The sequence below is a fragment of the Budorcas taxicolor genome, chromosome 8 (genome assembly GCF_023091745.1).
Source record: "Budorcas taxicolor isolate Tak-1 chromosome 8, Takin1.1, whole genome shotgun sequence".
Taxonomy (NCBI): Eukaryota; Metazoa; Chordata; class Mammalia; order Artiodactyla; family Bovidae; genus Budorcas; species Budorcas taxicolor.
In genome coordinates, this window is record NC_068917.1 from 66,173,973 (window position 1) to 66,194,693 (window position 20,721).

Consider the following 20,721-nt stretch of genomic DNA (forward strand, 5'->3'; position numbering starts at 1 on the left):
CACCCTCTGGAGGCTCTTGGGGAGAATCCAGGGCCTCTCCTTACTTCTGGTGTGCCCAGCATTCGTTGGCTTACAGCTGCATCTCCTATCTCTGCTTCCATCTTTGTACGGCCTTCTTCTCTGTGTCCTCTCCTCTTCTGCTTCTTTTAATGACACTGTAATTGGATTTGGGACCAATCTGGGTAATCCAGGATGATATCATTTTAAGATTTTTAGTATAATTGTATCTGCAAAGACCCCTCTTCTAAATAAGGTTGCATTCCTGGGTAAGGATGTTGATATATCTTTTGTGGGTCACAATTCAACCCACCTTACCTAACTTTACACAGTAAATGGCTGAGCTGGGATCTGAAGTTTAGCCTAACTCCACGGTTCATCTGCTTGACTGCTGTGGGCTAAAACTGTACTTGCCTGCTGTGTGACTGTAGCCATGCTATTCAACAACCCCTCTGTGCCTCAGTTTCCTCACCTGCAGACTAGGGTAATAGATAATAATGGTAATACTTCATGAGGTTGTTGTGATGATAAATGAGTTGATAAAAGGAAGCACTTGGAAAATGTCTGGCACAAAGTATGAGCTCAACAAAAGCTGCTGCTATTATTACTTTTGCTATGGTTACTGTCAAGACAATGCAGCTTTGCTGGCATCCTGGATGGAGGCTGAGCAGACCTGCAACTGAGGATGAGGCTGGACCTGGAAGCAATGCTCTCAGATCTGAATTTGCTGGGTTTGAACATCTGCTCACAAGTGCTTCACTCTTAATGAAATATCAACCAGATAATCACAGATGAGAGACTTAAATATCTATAAGACAGCACTCTGCACAATGGGTTATAATAATTTTCAAAGCATCAATGAAGGGAATGTTTCTTTAAAACAAAACCAAGTAAAACATAGAACCAATGCAAAAAGCAGCAGGACATATGAACAGACCAACAGACCAATCCCAGCAGAATCGATCCTGAGTCATCTAATACCACCTGGCCCAGGCTGGGTGTGTTTCCAAGATATAGGTCTTCTCAGGCCAGCCAGTTCGTCTCTTTAGCCTGTTTCCCCATCTCCAAAACAGCAGTGTCAAGGTGCTTTGTAAACCGTGCCTGCTGTAGAAATGTGAGGCACTCATTATTACAGTGTGTATTTGCCAATGTGGGACAGATGGGGCCCTGGGGTTAGGGCCCCAATCCAGAAAAGGGCAGAGGGTGGGTGGGCTGGGCACTGAGAATTAAGATGACAATGCCACTGTCCCCTGAGCCCTTAGGAGGGACCCACATGTTGTGTCAGTGTCTTCCGAACTGAACTGAGCATCTTTGGGTCATGTTAAGTGTTCCATCCTATGTCAAGGTCAAAGTGATCCAGTATTTGAAGTTTAATCCACTGTCTCTTTAGGGAGACACTCCTAGCCAAACACTTGCAGAAATAATGAACATCCCACCAAGTGGCTGACGGTTCTATTTCAGAGAATTGTGGGCGCCGAGGTGCCTGGACACGCTGGTTCCCTTATCCCTTGCTTCCCTGTCAGTTTCTGTGGTTGATGGCTTCCTGCAGCTGCAGGCCAGGTGTTTTTTAGCCTGCCTAAAGTTCTGGTCTGCAACTTGCTCACTCTCTGACTCTCAACTGCAATGAAAAATGCTACAAAAAAACAGAAATCTGGTAGTTTTTCCTTCTTTCCTATCCCTTGCTCTCTGTCTTTCATGAGGGAAACAAATGTTCAAATGATGATTCAGGACTTTCAGGAAAATGTGAGCATGGAGGGACTCATTCAGGTCTGTGGGGTCTGCACACGTGAACCTTCCCAAGTGGCCCTCCTCCAACTCGGTCTGCATTTTCTTTGTCCCCATCATGGTCTCTAGCTGGGGGTTGGAGGGAGGGTTGGTAGGGGGCCTGGGAGTCTGGACTTCAGGGTTCTTGGATTCAGGTTTTTCTTCCCTCCTCTTTTAGGCTTAAATGTACTTTCCTGGGTCTGTTTCTAACTCTGGTATCCAAAGTGCAGTCCTGAGCCCTTCCTAGAGGTTGGTGAGGATTTGGGTTCAGAAAGTTACAACCCTGGCTGCACACTAGAACCTATGGCAATTTCTAAAAGATCCCAATGTCCAGGCCTCTTTCTTAAACCAATTAAATCAGAATTAATGGGGAGTGTGGCATAAGTACCAGTACTGTGAAAAAGAATTTTTCTGGGGTGATATGGCCAGGATTGAAAACTACAAATCTACCCTACCTTTATGTAAATAACTCTTACAGCTCAACAACTAAAGGATAAATAATTCTGTTACAAGGAATGGGCAAAGGACCCAGGTAGACATTTCTCCTAAGAAGATAATACAAATGGCCAATAAGCACATGAAAAGTTGCTTAACGTCATTAGTCATTCAATAGTCTTATCAAAACCACAATGAGATACGACTTCATACCTGGTAGGATGACTATAATCAAACATGCAGATAGATAACAAGTGTTGGCAACAATGTGGAGACCCTGGAAAGCTCATGCATTGGTGGTGGGAACGTAAAAGGGTGCAGCCACTGTGGCATGGTCTAGCAATTCCTAAAAATGCTAGAAAGAGTTACCATATGACACAACAATATTACTTCTATATATACGTGTGTGTGTATGTGTATACATATGTACATATGTGTATATACACACACACACACCATCATGGTTATCTGGGTCATTAAGGTCTTTTTTGTATAGTTCTTCTGTGTATTCTTGCCACCTCTTCATATCTTCTGCTTCTGTTAGGTCCATACTGTTTCTGTCCTTTATTGTGCTTATCTTTACATGAAATGTTCCCTTGGTATCTCTAATTTTCTTGATGAGCTCTCTAGTCTTTCCCATTCTATTGTTTTCCTCTATTTCTTTGATTGATCACTGACAAAGGCTTTCTTATCTCTCCTTGCTATTCTTTGGAACTCTGCATTCAGATGGGTATATCTTTCCTTTTCTCCTTTGCCTTTAGCTTCTCTTCTTTTCTCAGCTATTTATAAGGCCTCCTCAGACAACCATTTTGCTTTTTTCCATTTCTTTTTCTTGGGGTCCTCTTGATCACTGCCTCCTGTACAATGTCACGAACCTCTGTGCATAGTTCTTCAGGCACTCTGTCTATCATTCTAATCCCTTGAATCTATTTGTCACTTCCACTGTATATAATCATAAGGGATTTGATTTAGGTCATATCTAAATGGTTTAGTGGTTTCCCTTACTTTCTTCAATTTAAGTCTGAATTTGGCACTAAGGAGTTCATGATCTGAGCCAGTCAGCTCCCATTCTTGTTTTTGCTGACTGTATAGAGCTTCTCCATCTTTGGCTGCAAAGAATATAATCAATCTGATTTCTGTATTGACCATCTGGTGATGTCCACGTGTAGAGTCATCTCTTGTGTTGTTGGAAGAGTATGTTTGCTATGACCAGTGTATTCTCTTGGCAAAACTCTGTTAGCCTTTGCCCTGCTTCATTTTGTACTCCAAGGCCAAACTTGCCTGTTACTCCAGGTTATCTCTTGACTTCCTACTTTGGCATTCCAGTCCTTTATGATGAAAAGAAAAAACCATTCAACTTCAACTTCTTTGGCATTAGTGATTTGGGGCATAGACTTGGATTACTGATACTGTAGACATCCTGGAATGCGAAGTAAAGTGGGCCTTAGGAAGCATCACTACAAACAAAGCTAGTGGAGGTGATGGAATTCCAGTTGAGCTATTACATATCCTAAAAGTTAATGCTGTTAAAATGCTGCACTCAATATGCCAACAAATTTGGAAAACTCACCAGTTGCCACAGGACTGGAAAAGGTCAGTTTTCATTCTAATCCCAAAGAAAGGCAATGCCAAAGAATGTTCAAACTACCACACAATTGCACTCATCTCACACGCTAGCAAAGTAATGCTCAAAATTCTCCAAACCAGGCTTCAGCAGTACATGAACCAAGAACTTCCAGATGTTCAAGCTGGATTTAGAAAAGGCAGAGGAACCAGAGATCAAATGGCCAACATCTGCTGGATCATCGAAAAAGCAAGAGAGTTCCAGAAAAACATCTGTTTCTGCTTTATTGACTATGCCAAAGCCTTTGTGTGGATCCCCACAAGCTGTGGAAAACTCTTAAAGAGATGGGAATACCAGACCACCTGACTTGCCTCCTGAGAAATTTGTATGCAGGTCAAGAAGCAACAGTTAGAACCAGATGTGGAAAAATGGAATGGTTCCAAATTGGGGAAGGAGTATGTCAAGGCTGTATATTGTCACCCTGTTTATTTAACTTCTATGCAGGGTACATCATGAGAAATGCCGGGCTGGATGAAGCACAAGCTGAAATCAAGACTGCCAGGAGAAATATTAATAACCTCAGATATGCAGATGATATCACCCTTATGGCAGAAAGTGAAGAGGAACTAAAGAGCCTCTTGATGAAAGTTAAAGAGGAGAGTGAAAAAAGCTGGCTTAAAACTCAACATTCAAAAAACTAAGATTATGGCATCCAGTCCCATCACTTCCTGGCAAATAGATGGGGTACCAACGGAAATAGTTACAGACTTTCTTTTCTTGGGCTCCAACATCACTGCAGTTGATGACTGCAGCCATGAAATTAAAAGATGCTTTATCCTTGAAAGAAAAGCTATGAAAAACCTAGACAGCATATTAAAAAGCAGAGACACTACTTTGCCAACAAAGGTCTGTCTACTCAAAGCTATGGTTTTTCCACTGGTCATATATGGATGTGAAAGTTGTACCATAAAGAAAGATGAGCACCAAGGAAATGATGCTTTTGAACTCTGGTTTTGGAGAAGACTCTTGAGATTCCCTTGGACTGCAAGGAGATCCAACCAGTCCATCCTAAAGGAAATCAGTCCTGAATATTCATTGGAAAGATTGATGCTGAAGCTGAAACTCCAATACTTTGGCCACCTGATGCGAAGAAAAGTCCCTGATGCTGGGAAAGATTGAAAGCAGGAGGAGAAGATGACAGAGGATGAGATGGTTGGATGGCATCACCAACTCGATGGACCTGAGTTTGAGCAAGCTCCGGGAGTTGGTGATGGACTGGGAGGCCTGGTGTGCTGCAGTCCATGGGGTTGCAAAGAGTCGGACATGACTGGGCCACTGAACTGAACTGATACTCACATACACACGCAATTACATACCCAAGAGAAATAAAAATATGTGGTCACATAAAAACTTGTACATAAACGCTCATGGCAGCATTACACAAAATAGTCAAAAAGTGGAAACTACCCAAATATCCATCAACTGATAAATGGACAAATGAAATGTGTAATATATCCATATAGGGGACTAGCACTGAGCCATAAAAAGGAATGAAGCACTCATATGTGCTACAACATAGAAGAACCTTAAAAACATTATGCTAAGTCAAAGAAGCAACATATGAAAAGTCACATATTATTGTATGATTCTATTGGTATGAAACCACCAGCATCAGCAAATCCACAGAGGCATGAAGTAGATCAGTGGTTGCCTGGGGCTGGAGAGGAGGAGAAATACAAGGTGATGGGTAGAAAGAATAGGGTTTATTTTAGGGGTGATGAAAATTTTCTGAAGTAGTGAGGATGGTTGTACAACTTTATGAATGTACTGGATGGCATCACCAACTTGATGGACATGGGTTTGGGTGGACTCCGGGAGTTGATGATGGACAGGGAGGCCTGGCGTGCTGCAATTCATGGGGTTGCAAAGAGTCGGACGCGACTGAGCGACTGAACTGAACTGAACTGAAAACCACTGCAGTATATATTTTAAAACTAAACTTTATGGTACGTGAATTATATCTAAAAAAAAAGATATCTGCCCTGCAGAATGGCTTGGAAAGGGCTACAAGTGGGAGTGGGCCTGCTTAGAAAGTTGTGGTAACAACCATAAACAACTTAGTGACCTACACAATGACGGTTCTTGACTCATTGTCCCTGTTGTGCAGCGTGTGTCAAAGTAGCTCTGCCTCATAGCGCCTGCTCTGGGATGAGAGATGATGGTACTTTGGACCTCAGTGGAAGGAGAAGTGGTGGATTGGGATAGGATTTGGTAGTCGAGTATGCAGGACTAGCACAGAACTTCTCAGAGAAGATCCCACTGATCTTATAATAAGATTGCCCTAAGACTGGCTTCATTCAATTGTTCAGCTAGTATTTATTGAGTGCGTTCTATGTGCCAGGCGTATTTGCAGGTGCTGGGGATGCAGCAGTGAATACACAATTTTGCCTCCTCCCTATTCTCATGGAGTTCACATTCTAGTGGAGGGTGGGCAGCTGTGACAGTGATGGGAAGTGGATGGGAGGCACTACAGTAGTCATTAAGGCTGAACATCAATACCTATTTCTTTCTCTCCTGGGTGCACAGTAGGTCTGCTCTTTCTTGCCCTGCTGAACCCAGGCATGGAGAATTAACATGTTCGGGTGAATGAAATATGAGTGGAAGTGACATGTGACAGCCTGGAATGGAAACTCTTGCCATGCGTTCTTTCCCTTTGCCACAATAACCATCCTAGAAGGTGCCCCACCAGCTATGTCCTGGGGTGAGGATGCTGCAGGTGGAGGCTACGGTTGATTCTCTATGAACAAGTGCTATGATGAGCAAAACCTAGCACACCCAGTTCTCTTTCACTTTTCACACTCTGAGGGACATTACATCTAAACCCAATCCTGGCTCATATTTTAGAAAAGCAAGCCCAGTATCTCAGCACATAAGGCAAACACAAAACCAGGAACCTGGAGACATGTGTCATGGAGAAGATGACAGCCCATCCTGTGTGCATCTCATCTTGCCCATCAGACTGTGCAGACCACACGGGAGCCTGAGCGTGGCACACAATAGGACGCCCATCAGTGATGAGGGAGCGACAGGGTGACACACCATTTACAAAGAGGTGGACTGGTTGGAATTCCCCCACAAAACAGAGGCAATGTCTCCGTGTTGCCACAGCCCATGTTTCTGCCAACATGGACATGGTGGTATTTAAAGGCTGTCTTTGCTCAAGAACTGGAACGTCTTTACTAAGTGGTCAGAAGATGCCAGTATGGCAGATAATTTTCCAGCTGTTTTGCCCCCATGGCACTTGGGAATTCCTAGTACACAGCCCACCGCCTGCAGAGCACCTGGACAGGTAGAGACCAGAGGATTTGCACCACAGGGCCTTCCCCTGGGGCAGTGGGTTCTGCATCCTTAGCTTGGTGTCCTGAGGGGCCTCAGCAGCCCAGGTAGCTCCTGAAGACACTAGGGAAGCCAATAAGGAAGCTGCAACAAACTGCAGTCTCCCACGGACCCAAGACGCCTTCTGAGGAGAGATGTTCCAGAAACCCAGCTGTGGGTTTCAGGCAGAGTAGCCTGTCCATAGCCGGGGCCCACAGTGCCGACGGCAGCTGGAGCTGAGCTGGGATTCCTGCCAGAATGTCTGTAGGCATCCTTACGAAGTCTGTCTGCTATCATTCCAGTTAAATCTCGCCTAGTGTTCTCAGTTAATAACTTAATCTGGAACTTACACCTTGTCTCCTCTCCCAAAGGACCTGAGGTAGCACACAATAAAAGCCCAAACACAACAGGACAGTTAAAAATAAAGACAAACGCTCAGAAGGCGAGATAATCCTTCAGGAACTCGAGAAACGATGGTTATGACGGCTGAGTGTGGAATTTGGCTCCAACTTTCTGGCAGCCAAGGTTAAACAGAAAACAGAGTGGCTTATTCAGTAGGGATTGCTTGATCAAAGGAAGGCAGTTGCAAGTTCATGCCCAGGCGGGGTGGGGGTGGGGTTGGGGGTGGGGTCGGGGGTGCACAGCCCATTTCCTGGCACTTTCGTGAGGATCTATCCTGTGGATCCTTATCTCTGGGGCATTAAGTCACACAGTGAACAACAGTCTTATAGAAAATGCTGAATCATTCTTCAGTTGGCAGCTTTAGCTTCGTAAGTGGGCCCTTGATAAAAGGTGAGAGTGTAATATTAAATTAAATTGCAACTCGGCAAAGACATTTCTTGGAGAAGTCGGCTTAATGGGCCCAGACAGATGGGGTGAATTCGGACATATGGAGGCACAGGGAGAGAGTTCCAGGTGGAGGGAACAATTTATTCAGTAAATATTTACCGAGTACTTACTGTGAGCTAGGCCCTGCCAGTGGGTGCTGGGGACACGCAGATGGCCTTGGCCTCTGAGGAGGTCACAGACTAGGAGGGGCCAGGTGCACAGACAGATAATTACCAGTGTTGTGACCAGATGAGGGGCCAGGAGGGTGAGGCAGGGGCCCAGACAGTGCATCCAGGGCAGCCTGCTGTTCCAAAGGCTCCTGGAGAAGATGCTTCTGACCGCCTCTTGAAGGTCAAGTAGGAATTTTTAGCACGGAGATGGCATATTGGGGTGGGAAGGAGGGTGTCCTGGGCAGAGGACAGCAGGTACATGGGCATGGAGGGAGAGAGTAGGACATTTTGGAGAAGTGCCAATATTAAGGGGAGCTGAGCACAGGGGCTGAGGGAGGGGGCTGAGAGATGAGGTGGGGCAGGGGGCAGAAATGAGGCCAGATCATTGAAGGCCTCCTGAGCTGCTAAGGAGTGAGCTCACCCTCCAGTCGATGGTGGGGGCAGGATTTAAACAGCAGAATGACAGGGTCAGGACGTCAGATGGTGTAGCCCCTCTCCTGGAAGGGGTTAGGGTGCTGGGGTGCTCTCAGCGAGTGGACCCACCCAAGGTCCAGCTGAGTCCCAGGACCCTGGCTGGGATGAGGTTTGCCTCGGGTCGGGCCTGAGCAGGGCCATCCAGAACCCACAGATGGTTGTGATGAGAGACCTGTCCTGCTGTTCAGGGCTGGCAGCGATGACCCACTGGCTAGAATGTGACCTTGGCATTGAAGCCTTGGGCCACCAGGATGCCCAGGGGCAGCCCACAGAGGGGCTGTGCATCTGTGTGCAGATGCACTGCGCCCTGCACACCCCTCACCCTGGCCATCTCATATTTCTTATTTCAAAATGAACAGTGTGAGATGGAGCTTGGACAAGCTTTATGGAGATACCAGATGTTTCTGAAAGTGTCTGCTTTAGGATTGGATTTTTTTTTTTTTTTAGCGCAACTATAGAGGGAGGCAGAAGATAAGAGTTAAAATTATTTAAAACTCTTATGTATTTGCCTCTTCCAATATCTGTTTCCATAGAAACGTAACTGGAATAAGACACCAGTTTCAGCGCCAAGTGCAGCCCATGACTTCCAAAGCCCCCATCTGCTTCCACCAGAAAGCACGGCCAAAGCACAGAATTTGGAGGGAAGTTTGAAACACTCCTCTGGCCCAGAGTGCCCTTTACTCAGTTACTGTCCGGATGGCCAGAAAGCCACAGAGCCCAGAGCCTAGATGGTTCCTGGGGTAGACTGCCTGGAAGCCCGTGCTGCCAGCCTGCTGCCATTTCTATGAGTGAACGTCACACACGTGGCTCCCGTGGGTGACCACCTGCACGTGATTCCATCTCTGCTGCCACCTGTCTGGGAAGCAGATGAGAGGAGCTCAGGGAACACAAGGCAGCCTGGGGCCGCTGCCTGCGGGGCTGCTGGGGCTTCAACGCTGGTGGTCTTTAGTGCTGTCGGCCTTTAGAGGTCATCTCCTCTCCCTTTCAGAACCCCCTCAGAACAGCCAGGTGGAGGCATAGGCGGTGGCCCGGTAGAGAAGGAAGGCTTGGAAGAAAGCAGACAACCCTTCCATCTAGATTCACAGGCTGTCTTCACACCATCCTTACACACTGCTTTCACTATGGGGGAAATGATCTCAAATTATTTTCCTTAAAAGAAAAATTCCACATGGGTGTGTGTGTATGCACACACATACACAGTGTCAGTTCTTGGTTTTCATCTTACTTGATCTAAAAGCAGCATTTGACACGCTTCATCAAAACTTCCTTCTTGAAACATTTTCTTCATTTGGTTTCCTAGACACCAGACTCATCTGATTTTCTTCCTGTCTCTATGGTTTCTCCTAGGTCTCCTTTGCTGTTTACCTCCTACTTCCCAGATCTCCCAGCACTGGGGTAACTGAGGATCTGTCCTCGGTCCCCTTCTTGTCCCCATCCATGTGCCCCCCGCCCCGGCCCCAGTGCTCTCACCTAAGGCTTTGTGTCATCTATAGGTTGACTGCCTCCAAGTTCCCCTCTCTAGTTCACATTCTCCCTGAACACCACACCCATATGTCCAACACCTACTCACCATCACCACTAGTAGAGTAGGTAGACAAAAAAGGAGTTTCCCCCTTTTTTCCAAGAATACAAATTATATTTTAAAAATCTTTTAAGACATATTTGGCAGATTTGTCCACACCTGCTACATCTGAAATACAGAAACAGCCAATCTTCCCATCAGACTCCATAAAGCAGAGGATGCAAGGGGTGAGGTGCCATGCAGGAACACAGATGACTGGGACACGTCATCAAGGTGGAGGGAGCGTTAGTCCTTGTCTTGGTTGGAAGCCTTTCTCTCTGGAGACCTCTCCTTCCTTCTTCAAACACCTCCCATGCAGGGACAGCTTTCTCCCCCTTGCCCCCATCTCTGGGGAGCTCTCTCTCCTGGCTACCCCCTTCCTTACTGATCACTGGGCCAGAGTCCCCTTGCCTGACTTCCTCCTGTTTCCATCATTGCTTAGTGACTCCTTGGGCTCCAGTCAGGGCGTCTTCACTCTGGCTGGACCCGTTCCCTGAGTGGCCACACTCACTCAGCCCCACGTCGCCCATGCTCAGCGTGCTGACCACCCCTCTCCCAAATCCCTACCTACTGGAAGAACTGCCCCCTGTGCTCTAGGACCCTGCATCGTCTTCTGAGGGCCTCTGCCCAGAAAGGAACCCCTCACGTTCCCTCCAGAAACTGCTCCTCATTCTGCACCTGACCTCCGTGATGAGGTCCAGTGTCCATCACCCAGTCAGAAGTCCGGGCACCGCCCTTGCTGCCTCCCTGTCCTTCCCCCTTAGAAGTGATAAATCACCAAACCCTGTCACATCTGCTTCTGTAATGTCCCTCAAATCTACCCACTTCTCTCTGTTCCCACTGCAACTGCCCCGCTTTAGATCTCCATCGGCTCCTGCCTGGATCACTACAAATACTGTCTCTGAGCCATTTTGGTCCTTTGGCCTCACCCCTTCATCTGTTCTCATCCTGCAGCCAGGAAATCTGATCATGTCACTCCCTAACTAAATATCTTTAATTTTGGATTTTAAACTCCTCTGCTTAGCAAACAAGGTCTCTAATGGCCCAGGCCCCACCTGTGCCATCATTTGTCCTTCCTGTCAGCTCCCCAGACACCCTCAACTTTGGACAGCAGAACCATACTGTATATATTTTTAAACCATTTAGAGAAAATGATAAACTAACATCAAGTTTAATGTTGAGAAGCTAGGTGCTTTCCCTCTAAGATCAGAAAGCAGGCAAGGCTGTCCTTTTTCACATTCCTGTTCAACACTGTACTGGGAATGCTAGCTGACAGAAAAAAAAGACAAGAAAGGAAACAGAAAGTATATGGATTGGGAAGGAAAAATTGTCCCTTTTGTTGATGACATGATTATGTAGAAATTCCTAAAGAATCAACGAAAACAATCCAGGGACTAACAAGCAATTATAACAAGGGTGTATGACTCAAAAGACTTGGTAAGATGCGAAAGTCAGTTGCTTTCCTATACAATGAGCAATTGATTTGAAATTTAAAAATACACCATTTATATTAGCACTGAAAACAAAGTAAAATACTTAGGTATAAATCTAACAATATGTATAAATTTATGAGGAAATCTATAAAATTCTGACAAAAGAAATCAACATAGATCAAAATAAAAAGCTAGTCCATGTTCATGAACAGAGACACAATATTGTCAAGATATCAGTTTTTATCCAACTTGCTCAATAGAGTCAACACAATCCCAAACAAAATCCCAGCAAGTTACTTTGTGGATGTAAACAAACTAATTCTAAAATTTACACAGAAACACAAAGACCCAGAATAGCCAACAATATACTGAAGAGTAAAAGTCAGAGAACTGATACTTATTCAACTTATTCGACTTATTAGGACTTGGTGGTTTCACTGCTACAACCCAGGGTTCAATCCCTGGTTGGGGAACTAAGATCCTGCAAGCTGTGAGACATGGCCAAAAAACAATAACAACAAACAAAAACTAAAATATACAAAGAATTCTTAAAACTCTAATTAAAAAGTGCACGAGAGATCTAAACATATACCTCACCAAAGAAAAAATATAAGTGGCAAATAAGCATACAAAAAGATGTTCCACACCATGTGTCATTAGGGAATTGTACATTAAAGCAACAATGTAGTACCACTACACGTATTACAATGGCTAAAACCCAGAATACTGGCAACGCCAAATGCTGGCCAGGATGGAGCGACAGACACTCACACTCGTTGCTGATGTGAATGCAAAAGTCACTGATTGTTTGGCAAAACTACACATGATCTTAGAGTATGATCTAGCAATCTTGGTTTTAGGTGTTTACCCAAACTAGCTGAAAACTTATGTCCATATAAAACTCTACACAAAAATACTTATAGCAGCTTTATTCCAAACTTGGACGCAACCAAGATGTCCTTCAGTGGGCAAATAAACTGGTATATCCATACAAGAGAATACTACTCAGTGATAAGAAGAAATGAGCTATCAAATCATGAAAAGACACGGAGGAATCTTAAATGCATGTTGTTAAGTGAAAGAAGCCAGTTTAAAAATGTTACATCATGTGTGATTTCAACTATATGACATTCTGGAGAAGGCAAAGTCATGCAGACAGTGAAAGGTCAGTGGTTGCCAGGGGTTGGTAAAGCATAGAGGGTATTTCAGACGGCGATACTGTTCTGTGCAACACTGTAATGGTGGATACACAACTTTATGCATTTGGCAAAGCCTACAGAATGTACGGGGCTTCCCTGGTAGCTCAGCTGGTAAAAAACCCACCTGCAATTGCAGGAACCCCTGGTTTGATTCCTGGGTCAGGAAGTTCCCCTGGAGAAGGGATAGGCTACCCACTCCAGCATTCTTGGGCTTCCCTGCTGGCTCAGATGGTAAAGAATCCACCTGCAATGTGGGAGACCTGGGCTCCATCCCTGGGTTGGGACGATCCCCTGGAGGTGGGCATCGCAACCCACTCCAGTATTCTTGCCTGGAGAATTCTATGGACAGAGGAGCCTGGCGGGCTCAGTCCACGGGGTCGCAAAGAGTCAGACATGACTGAGCGTCTAAGCACAGGACGTAGAATGTACAACATGAAGAGTGAATTCTATGTTAACTGTGGACTCTAGCGAATACTAATGTATCAGTATTGGTTCATCAGTTGTAACAAATACACCACATAACGCAAGATGTTAATAGTGGGGGAAACGATGATGTTTGGGGGAGGACATACGTGGAACTCTCTATACTTCCCATTAAATTTTTCTATAAACCTAGTAAGTATAAAAACTTTTTAAAACTGTTAAAAATCATGTATTTAGAATAATATCTAGCACATGACAAGTATTGTACAAATATTTGTTACATACAAATGAGTAAAGGTGGAGCTGGGAAGCCCCCAGTAGGATTCCAGAATCAGTTTCATTTCCCAGACACTTGCACTGAGAGAACCTCTTCCACAAGTCATTCCAGAACTCTTCTGTTATTCTCGAGCCTGTCACCCTGCTTATTTGCTTCCAGCTGCTACCAGAATCTATGCAGTCTGAAGTGACTGTGCTTATCTGCACGTGTACTGTCTGCCCTCACTAGCCATGGCCCCACGAGCTCAAGGTCACACTACGGTGTTCACCCCTGTCTCCCAGGGAGGTGAGGTCTCGGTTCAGGAGGGTGATCTACAAAGCCCTGTCCTGCAGATGTGGGCAGCCCCGCAGGGGTGGGCAGGGCAGAGCTGCACACAGCAGCGATGAACCAGACATGCTGAGTGTCCCAAGAGGAACACCTAGATGCTGGGGACAGGAGTGGGGAGGAGCAGGGGCTTAAATCTGGTGGAGCTCAGGAACACATCAGCTAATACAGGGACCCGAAACTGAAGTTCATTTACTTGTCAGAAAAGGTTCTGGAAGAAGGGGACAGCACGGACAAAGGCTTGAAAGTGCAACACAGAGCAAGCCTGCAGTTGGACTCCTGAGGTGTTCAGAGCATCCAGGGAGACCAAAGGCATCCGGGGCTGGTGTGGTCTGAGGACAGGAGAGAACAGACCACAGAGGTCGTTCATCACCTCACCCCCAAGCATAAACTTTCTCTCTCCCTGGGGGTTCTGGGGAAAACAGCCCCTCAAGGAGAATTTAGGACCCTCAGTCCCTGGGCACACTGCTCAGTCATCCGGCTGAGTCTGTCAGAGGAGGGTCCAAGGGAGATCAACCGACAGCTTGGCGATGCTTGGTGGGAAAATGACAATAAACCGACAGGACTGCGGGTGGACAAATCAAAGGTTCTGCTGCCATGGCAACAGAATGACAGGGCAACCCTAAAATTAGAGGAGCAAAAGAGGATCAAGCCAGAAAAGCTTCGGAGAGAAATCTCAGCAGATACTTAAAGAGAAACACAGAGACAGGGCACCGGGGCCTTGATCCGGGGATGTGGCCAGACCCCCTTCAGAAGGCTAGAGGCCACCGGCGGGACCCCTCCTTCCCAGGCTCTTCCACACAGAGCAGCACTTCCGTGGCACCCGGCAGCTCCTCCGTTTGAGAGCCATTCCCTGGAAGGTCTGGAATGGGCTCAGCCTCTAGGCACAGAGCCATGGAGAGAAGCAGTGCTTGCCACAGAAAACAAGGAAGGAAGGTGGTGTGAGTGATGGTAAGCTGTCACTTACACTAATGGCCTGCGCAAGATCCATCTCCTGTAAATGGTCCAAGGGGACAGGTTTCCTGGATTTATTTCTGGAGTCAGCTTATTCAGGCTGACTCTAACCCTGCAGCCTCTCCCGCCACAGCCAGATCCTGGGGACCCTGTTGCATCTCAGCCCCACCTTAATCCTGAGTGAAGGAGGCAGCGCCCTGCCTTGCTGGCTGCCGCTGGGCTCAACACCAAGCCATCGAGGTCTGTTCTCTGCTCACCTGCCCTAGCTCCAGGTCTTCCCACGGGCTCTGCCTTGCTATTTCTGTTACCTAATTTTAGGCTTTATCTGCAGAATGTGAAAACACTTCTTTGCCCAACCCACTTCACAGACCAATCAACAGTCTATGACAACACCTGAAAACTACAAAGCACTGTTGTACATTGAAAGACAGGATGGGGAAGTGGGTAAGGCAATAGTTGGCGGTGTTGCCACCAAACTGCAAGGTGACCTTCGTGTGTTAGTCGCTCAGTCCTGTCCGACTCTTTGCAACCCCGTGAACTGTAGCCTGCCAGGCTCCTCTGTCCATGGACTTCTCCAGGCAATAATACTGGAGTGGGTTGCCATTTTCTTTTCTAGGGGATCTTCCCAACCCAGGGATAGAAACCGGGTCTCCCGCATTGCAGGCAGGTTCTTTTACCGTCTGAGCCACCTTAGGTGCCTTATATAATCTCTCTGGGTTTCTGTTTCCTCATCATTAAAATGGGAATTCAGGATAGCACCTATTCCACAGAGTTACTGTGACAATTCAGTGAAATTAACACACACCTCTAGCTACTAGCATCATTATCATTACTCTTAATGGCATGATTGCTTATGATTATCATCTCCCTAGCCAGGGGGCCCAGTTAGCCAATAACAGCTCTTCCTCCTGTTCACAACCTGTCTGGATTTCCAAATCCTGGTGGTGGGTGGTGAATTCCCCTGGGATGGAGTTGGGGGCAGGGCCACTCCTTTGTCAATTGTGCAGACAAGTGATGACCAGACATCACCTCCCCTCCAGCCACAGACTATCTGCCTGAGGGACCTCAGCTGAGTTCCTGCCCCCTTGGCCCACGAGCACAGCCAGCACAGGTCTGTCCTCTGTAGAGTGTGGCTCTGCCTGTCTGGAGTCCTGCTTCCTCCCAGGATGGACACTTAAGGCAGTGAGATGAAGGCACACAGCCCTAAATCCTTCCCCTAAATCCATGTTGTCAGGAAACGGCATTCTCTGCCACTGCTCTGACTGTATAACTTCTTAACTAGGCTCAGCGAACCCTCTGCCTGTCTCCAGACAAATGAGGCTGGGCAACTTACTTGCTAGACAACCTTGTCCAGAAGGATAAACACCTATGTCCTCAATGCATAAAAATGACTGTTTCCAGTTTAGTTTTAAAATTCACACTAAATCCCACAAAAAGATTTCCCTAATAATGCAGTGAGAGCACTAGAGAAAACTCCAGTTTTCTCAATAGAATCTGCTAACCTATAGAGAAATCAGATAGTAAAGGCACTGCCTTCAAGCTGGCTCTTTCCAACAAAGGCATCTTTAACTCTTCTAAGAGAAAGTCATCACTACAACTTCCTTAATTGTGAACTTCCCTAACTGGAGCATCCTAGGAAGGCCAATGTGAGTTAAGAGCAAGGCCAAATGCAAGACTACTAAAATATATATTTAACGGTACTTTTATGTAAGGTTCTCCTTTTTGACAAGACATCACTTTGAAGATTCTCTAGTAACTAGAAGGAGCTATCAGAGTGTTTATTCCCTAACAGCAGTCCTGAGGGAACTCACTTTAAAGGAGAGATGAAAAAAGCAATGTAATTTCTTGACTGAAGCATCATATAAATGGGGGCTTCTACAATGTGTAAAGAATACACTGGTTTAAACAAACCAAACTTTCTCCTTAATTCCTCATATAGTAATACATCTAGGCAAACTCACCATCTTTTCCCAGGAGTGACGACCTTATATTTGGCCTTCCTGAGTAACACAGATCTCAAGGGAAAGGAACAGAAATAAGGAGACGCTCCTGACAGGGATCGTGGGTCCACACAGAGCTATGATGAGTTCCTCGTAATCACCTTGATTTCTTCTCAAGAAGCACACCTGGGGCAGCCGGGGAGACATACGGCCTCCCCCTGGCTGGTGCCGGGCGCTTACCTCCATGCTGTACCTCTCCACCGTCCTTCTCAGGGGGTCTACAGCCTGCCAGCAGATCAGGATGCAGAGGTCAATCAGCAGCATGCCCCCGACGATCACAAGCAGTTTCTGGTCCTTGATGATCTGCAGAGAGGGCCAGGGCAGAAGGGACGTAAGAGGGCCTCGCAAACAGCAGCCAAGGGGGTGGGTCAGCTGGTGAGTGAATGGCTCCACCTGAAAATTCCCCTGGGCTCCCCATCACCCACGGGGTAAATCCAGACAAGCTCCCTTGCTTGGCATTCAAGGCCTTCCGTGAGCTTGGCTTATCTACACCCCAGATACACACATACACTGAGTTAAGTTTGATGACTCCCAGGCTCTGGCTCTGCTGTCGTTTTTCACCCCAGGCCTTCATGGGTGCTGGTTCTTTTGTCTAAAACACTCTGTCTGTGTGACAGAGTGCTAAAATCCTTAGAGACTCAGATGCCCTGTCACCTCCTCCATGAAGCCTCCCTAACTCCCACAGCAGAACTAATTACTCCTACAGCATTAAGTTCAATACGTATTATTATGACTAGTAATAGTAGTAACTACAAGAAGGAGAATAAATACAAATGCTACCATTTAGTGAACACTGTGCCTGCCTCGAGGTTGATTGTTTTATATATATCGTCTTATATGAAGGCAGATAACTGTTATTATTCCCATAATTCAGCTGAAGAAACTGAGGCTAACACTGGGGGCTATGTAACTTGCTCAGTGGAATAGAGCTACTAAGAGTTAAAGCCTGCAAGCTCCTCCTCTCTCCAGAGAGCACACCCTCAAACATTTATAGTACCTACCAGATGCTACAGTGACCAAGTGCTGTATTAAGTTGTATACAGTCTACCTTCCTCAGTAAACTGGGGAACTCCAGACAGAAGGGAAGCCTGTTTTATTTATTTGTTTACCTTCAGCACCTAACAGGGCCTGGCATGCAGTTGGTACTTTTAAAGTTTGATGGATTGAATTGAGATGAAGGAATATATAAAGAAGAAATATAACTCCTGTTGCACTTTGCAGCTGGGGATATCTTTATTACACTGTGAAATTCCCACCCCACTTTATGTCCATTTGATGGGGACTGGCCTGGGGACAAATGCTGTCAGGGGCAAAGCGAACCTGTATTTCACTCAGTGGGTGTTTATGTGTCCTCGCCCCCCTCCCCTACCCCTGCCCCAATGCCAAATAAAAGCTAATGTGATGAAGTAGTTCTGGAAAAGACTACAGAAAAATAGACAACAAAACTGAAGTAGAAGCTTAAGAAATATCACCAGGTCTGGCTTTTAATGATTAAAGCCATCCTTAAAGGAGAAATAAAAACTCAAGAGGCCTCTGTGGCTAAACTGTGAAAAGAACAAGAGAGTATTGCTGAGTTAAGGCCAGAGGGATCAAATCCACCAAAATCACTTGACCTGGGGGCGGGGTGCTGACCAGGTCCCATCATCTGAGATTTTACAGAAACATTCAGGGAACCCCTGATAGCTTTAGAAACCTGGCTTGACCCTTGCCCTCAGGGGAACTAGGTCATACCCTGTTAGGCTTGAGAAATCGGGGCAAAAGGAAGAAATGCCTGAGGAACTTAGGGCAGGCTGGAAGGGGGCTCCCTACTTGCTCACCCAGCTTCCCTCACTTCCTTATTGTTCAGCTTTCTCTTCAAAAGCTGCACAAACTCTCCCCCGTTATGCCTGTGCACATTGATGCCATGAAACTCAGTTCTCTCTCTGAGGCTAGGAGGTTACTAGTGCTCCGTCCTCACCGAATGAGAGATTGGGAGTGAAGGCACCCAGGAACAATTAAATATCAAGTTCTGGAATCAGATCTGAGTTTAAGTCTTACTAACTAGCTGTGTGTCCTTGGTAAATTTCCTAATCCGTCTGAGCCAGTTTCCTCATCTACACAATAGGGGATGATGACCACACAAATTGATAGATTACCATAGTCTGGTCGACTTCACTGTCACTTTTCACTTTCATGCACTGGAGAAGGAAATGGCAACCCACTCCAGTGTTCTTGCCTGGAGAATCCCAGGGACGGGGGAGCCTGGTGGGCTGCCGTCTATGGGGTCGCACAGAGTCGGACACGACTGAAGCGACTTAGCAGCAGCAGCGTAGTCTGGTTTACAGTTCCTGATCAGTAGATGTCAGCTATTATTATTAAATGTTACTCCCCATGGTTTTTCAGGGCACAGATCAGCAGAATATGAATTTGGCCCACTGTTTGTAAATAGTTTTATTGGAACACAGTCACATCCACGCATTTATGTGTTTGTCTCTGGCTGCTTTGGTTCTACAACAGCAGAGTTAAGTGGCTGTGAGAGAGACTGTATGGCCTGCAAAGCCGAACATACTTACTATCTGACTTTTTACAGGAAAAGTTGGCTGACACATTCTTTTGAAAAAATGGCATTTCTTTATTTCTTCAAAAGACTTCAGATATTTTGACTTGGTTCAGACTGGTCTTCCACTAGGCTCAGCTCATTGCCTACTTCCAGGGATGCCATTCCAGAAGGAATAGAGTGTGGATGGTGCCCCTGTGTTGTACAACCAGTGGTCCTGCCTTCCTGCCATCACTCAGATGACAGATACTCATCCTGGCATTTTCTTGAAGCTGAACCTGGATGAAATTCTGAGCCTGATGGTATTATTTACAACAGTATCAAGTTATATATGTAGTAAATGTTCTTTGTCTTCCAAAAAACATCTGGCTACAAAACAGAAGATCTCATCTCTGAGTTACTGCTTTAGTCTCAATGTTTCAACTTGGTCCTAGTAAGAATAAGAGGCAGAATAAAGATGGTGGTAGTGAGGCTTCTCAATTCAAGATTTTACGATTGATCTTTAGGAAAAAAAAGGTTACATACTATAAAAACACTGAATTTAGAAGCATTAAGTCACCACATGTCAATACTTCCTATAGCAGGCTTTGTTTCACTTAATGTCTTTAAAAATGTAGCCGTATGGGGTAAAGTTTGTATTTGTGTGTGTTTGGGGAAGGCATGACACTGTGGGTAGAGGGAGGACAGATGAAGTGGGAGCCAGGGAAGGAAGAAAAGGATAAAAAGACTGAAAAAAAGTGTTAGACTGCATTTACAAATTAAATCTTGTATATGTGTCAGTAAAAAAAATTAAGGGGCTCACTTTTTAAAAGTCTGAACTTAAAAAAAAAAACCCAAGAAAAATACAAACAATGACAATAAAAACTGACCTTATGGCTCCATAAAAGGTTGGAATCACGGAGAATTCAATCCTAGTTTTGCCCTGTGACTGCCACAACCCTTTCAAAGCGATCTGGTTCCTGACTTGAGATTTTGATCTGTGAAAGGTAAATATTTCTTTTCTATACTCTTAACCTCCTCTAATTTGGCTGACAAATGATACTCAGCTTTAGTGCCACAAGGCTGTTACTGGAATAACTAGAAAGCCTAGAGCAAAAAATGTCTCACATTGGAAAGGTGTGTTCATCTGGCTTAAATAATTTTCTCAACAGACTCAACTGGTGACTGAATCTTGTACTCAAAGCCTTCGACAGTGTCTCAGACAGACCCCCTCCCTGGACACCTGCCTGCCTCTCACTTTGCCCAACCCCTGGGGGGTGCAGCAAGTCCCCTTGTCCCAGGCAGCATAGCAGGCTGTGGCCACATCACAACTCCAGCTCCCGCGGAGTTTTCAGACAACTCAGCTCCTGAAGTCTTCCCTGGCATGTTCTGTCAATTGTTGCCAGACAATCTGAGTGCTCTTGCTTA

General features: G+C 45.8%; 1 protein-coding gene across 1 annotated transcript in view; it reads right to left on the reverse strand.

Annotated features, from left to right (window-relative positions):
• The window catches only part of GABBR2 (gamma-aminobutyric acid type B receptor subunit 2), a 367,577-nt gene that overhangs the window by 35,493 nt on the left and 311,363 nt on the right, over nucleotides 1-20,721 (reverse strand). Inside the window, exon 13 of the mRNA XM_052644771.1 lies at nucleotides 16,959-17,081. Within this exon, the coding sequence (XP_052500731.1) occupies nucleotides 16,959-17,081 (123 nt within the window). The remainder of the gene's footprint in view (nucleotides 1-16,958; nucleotides 17,082-20,721) is intronic.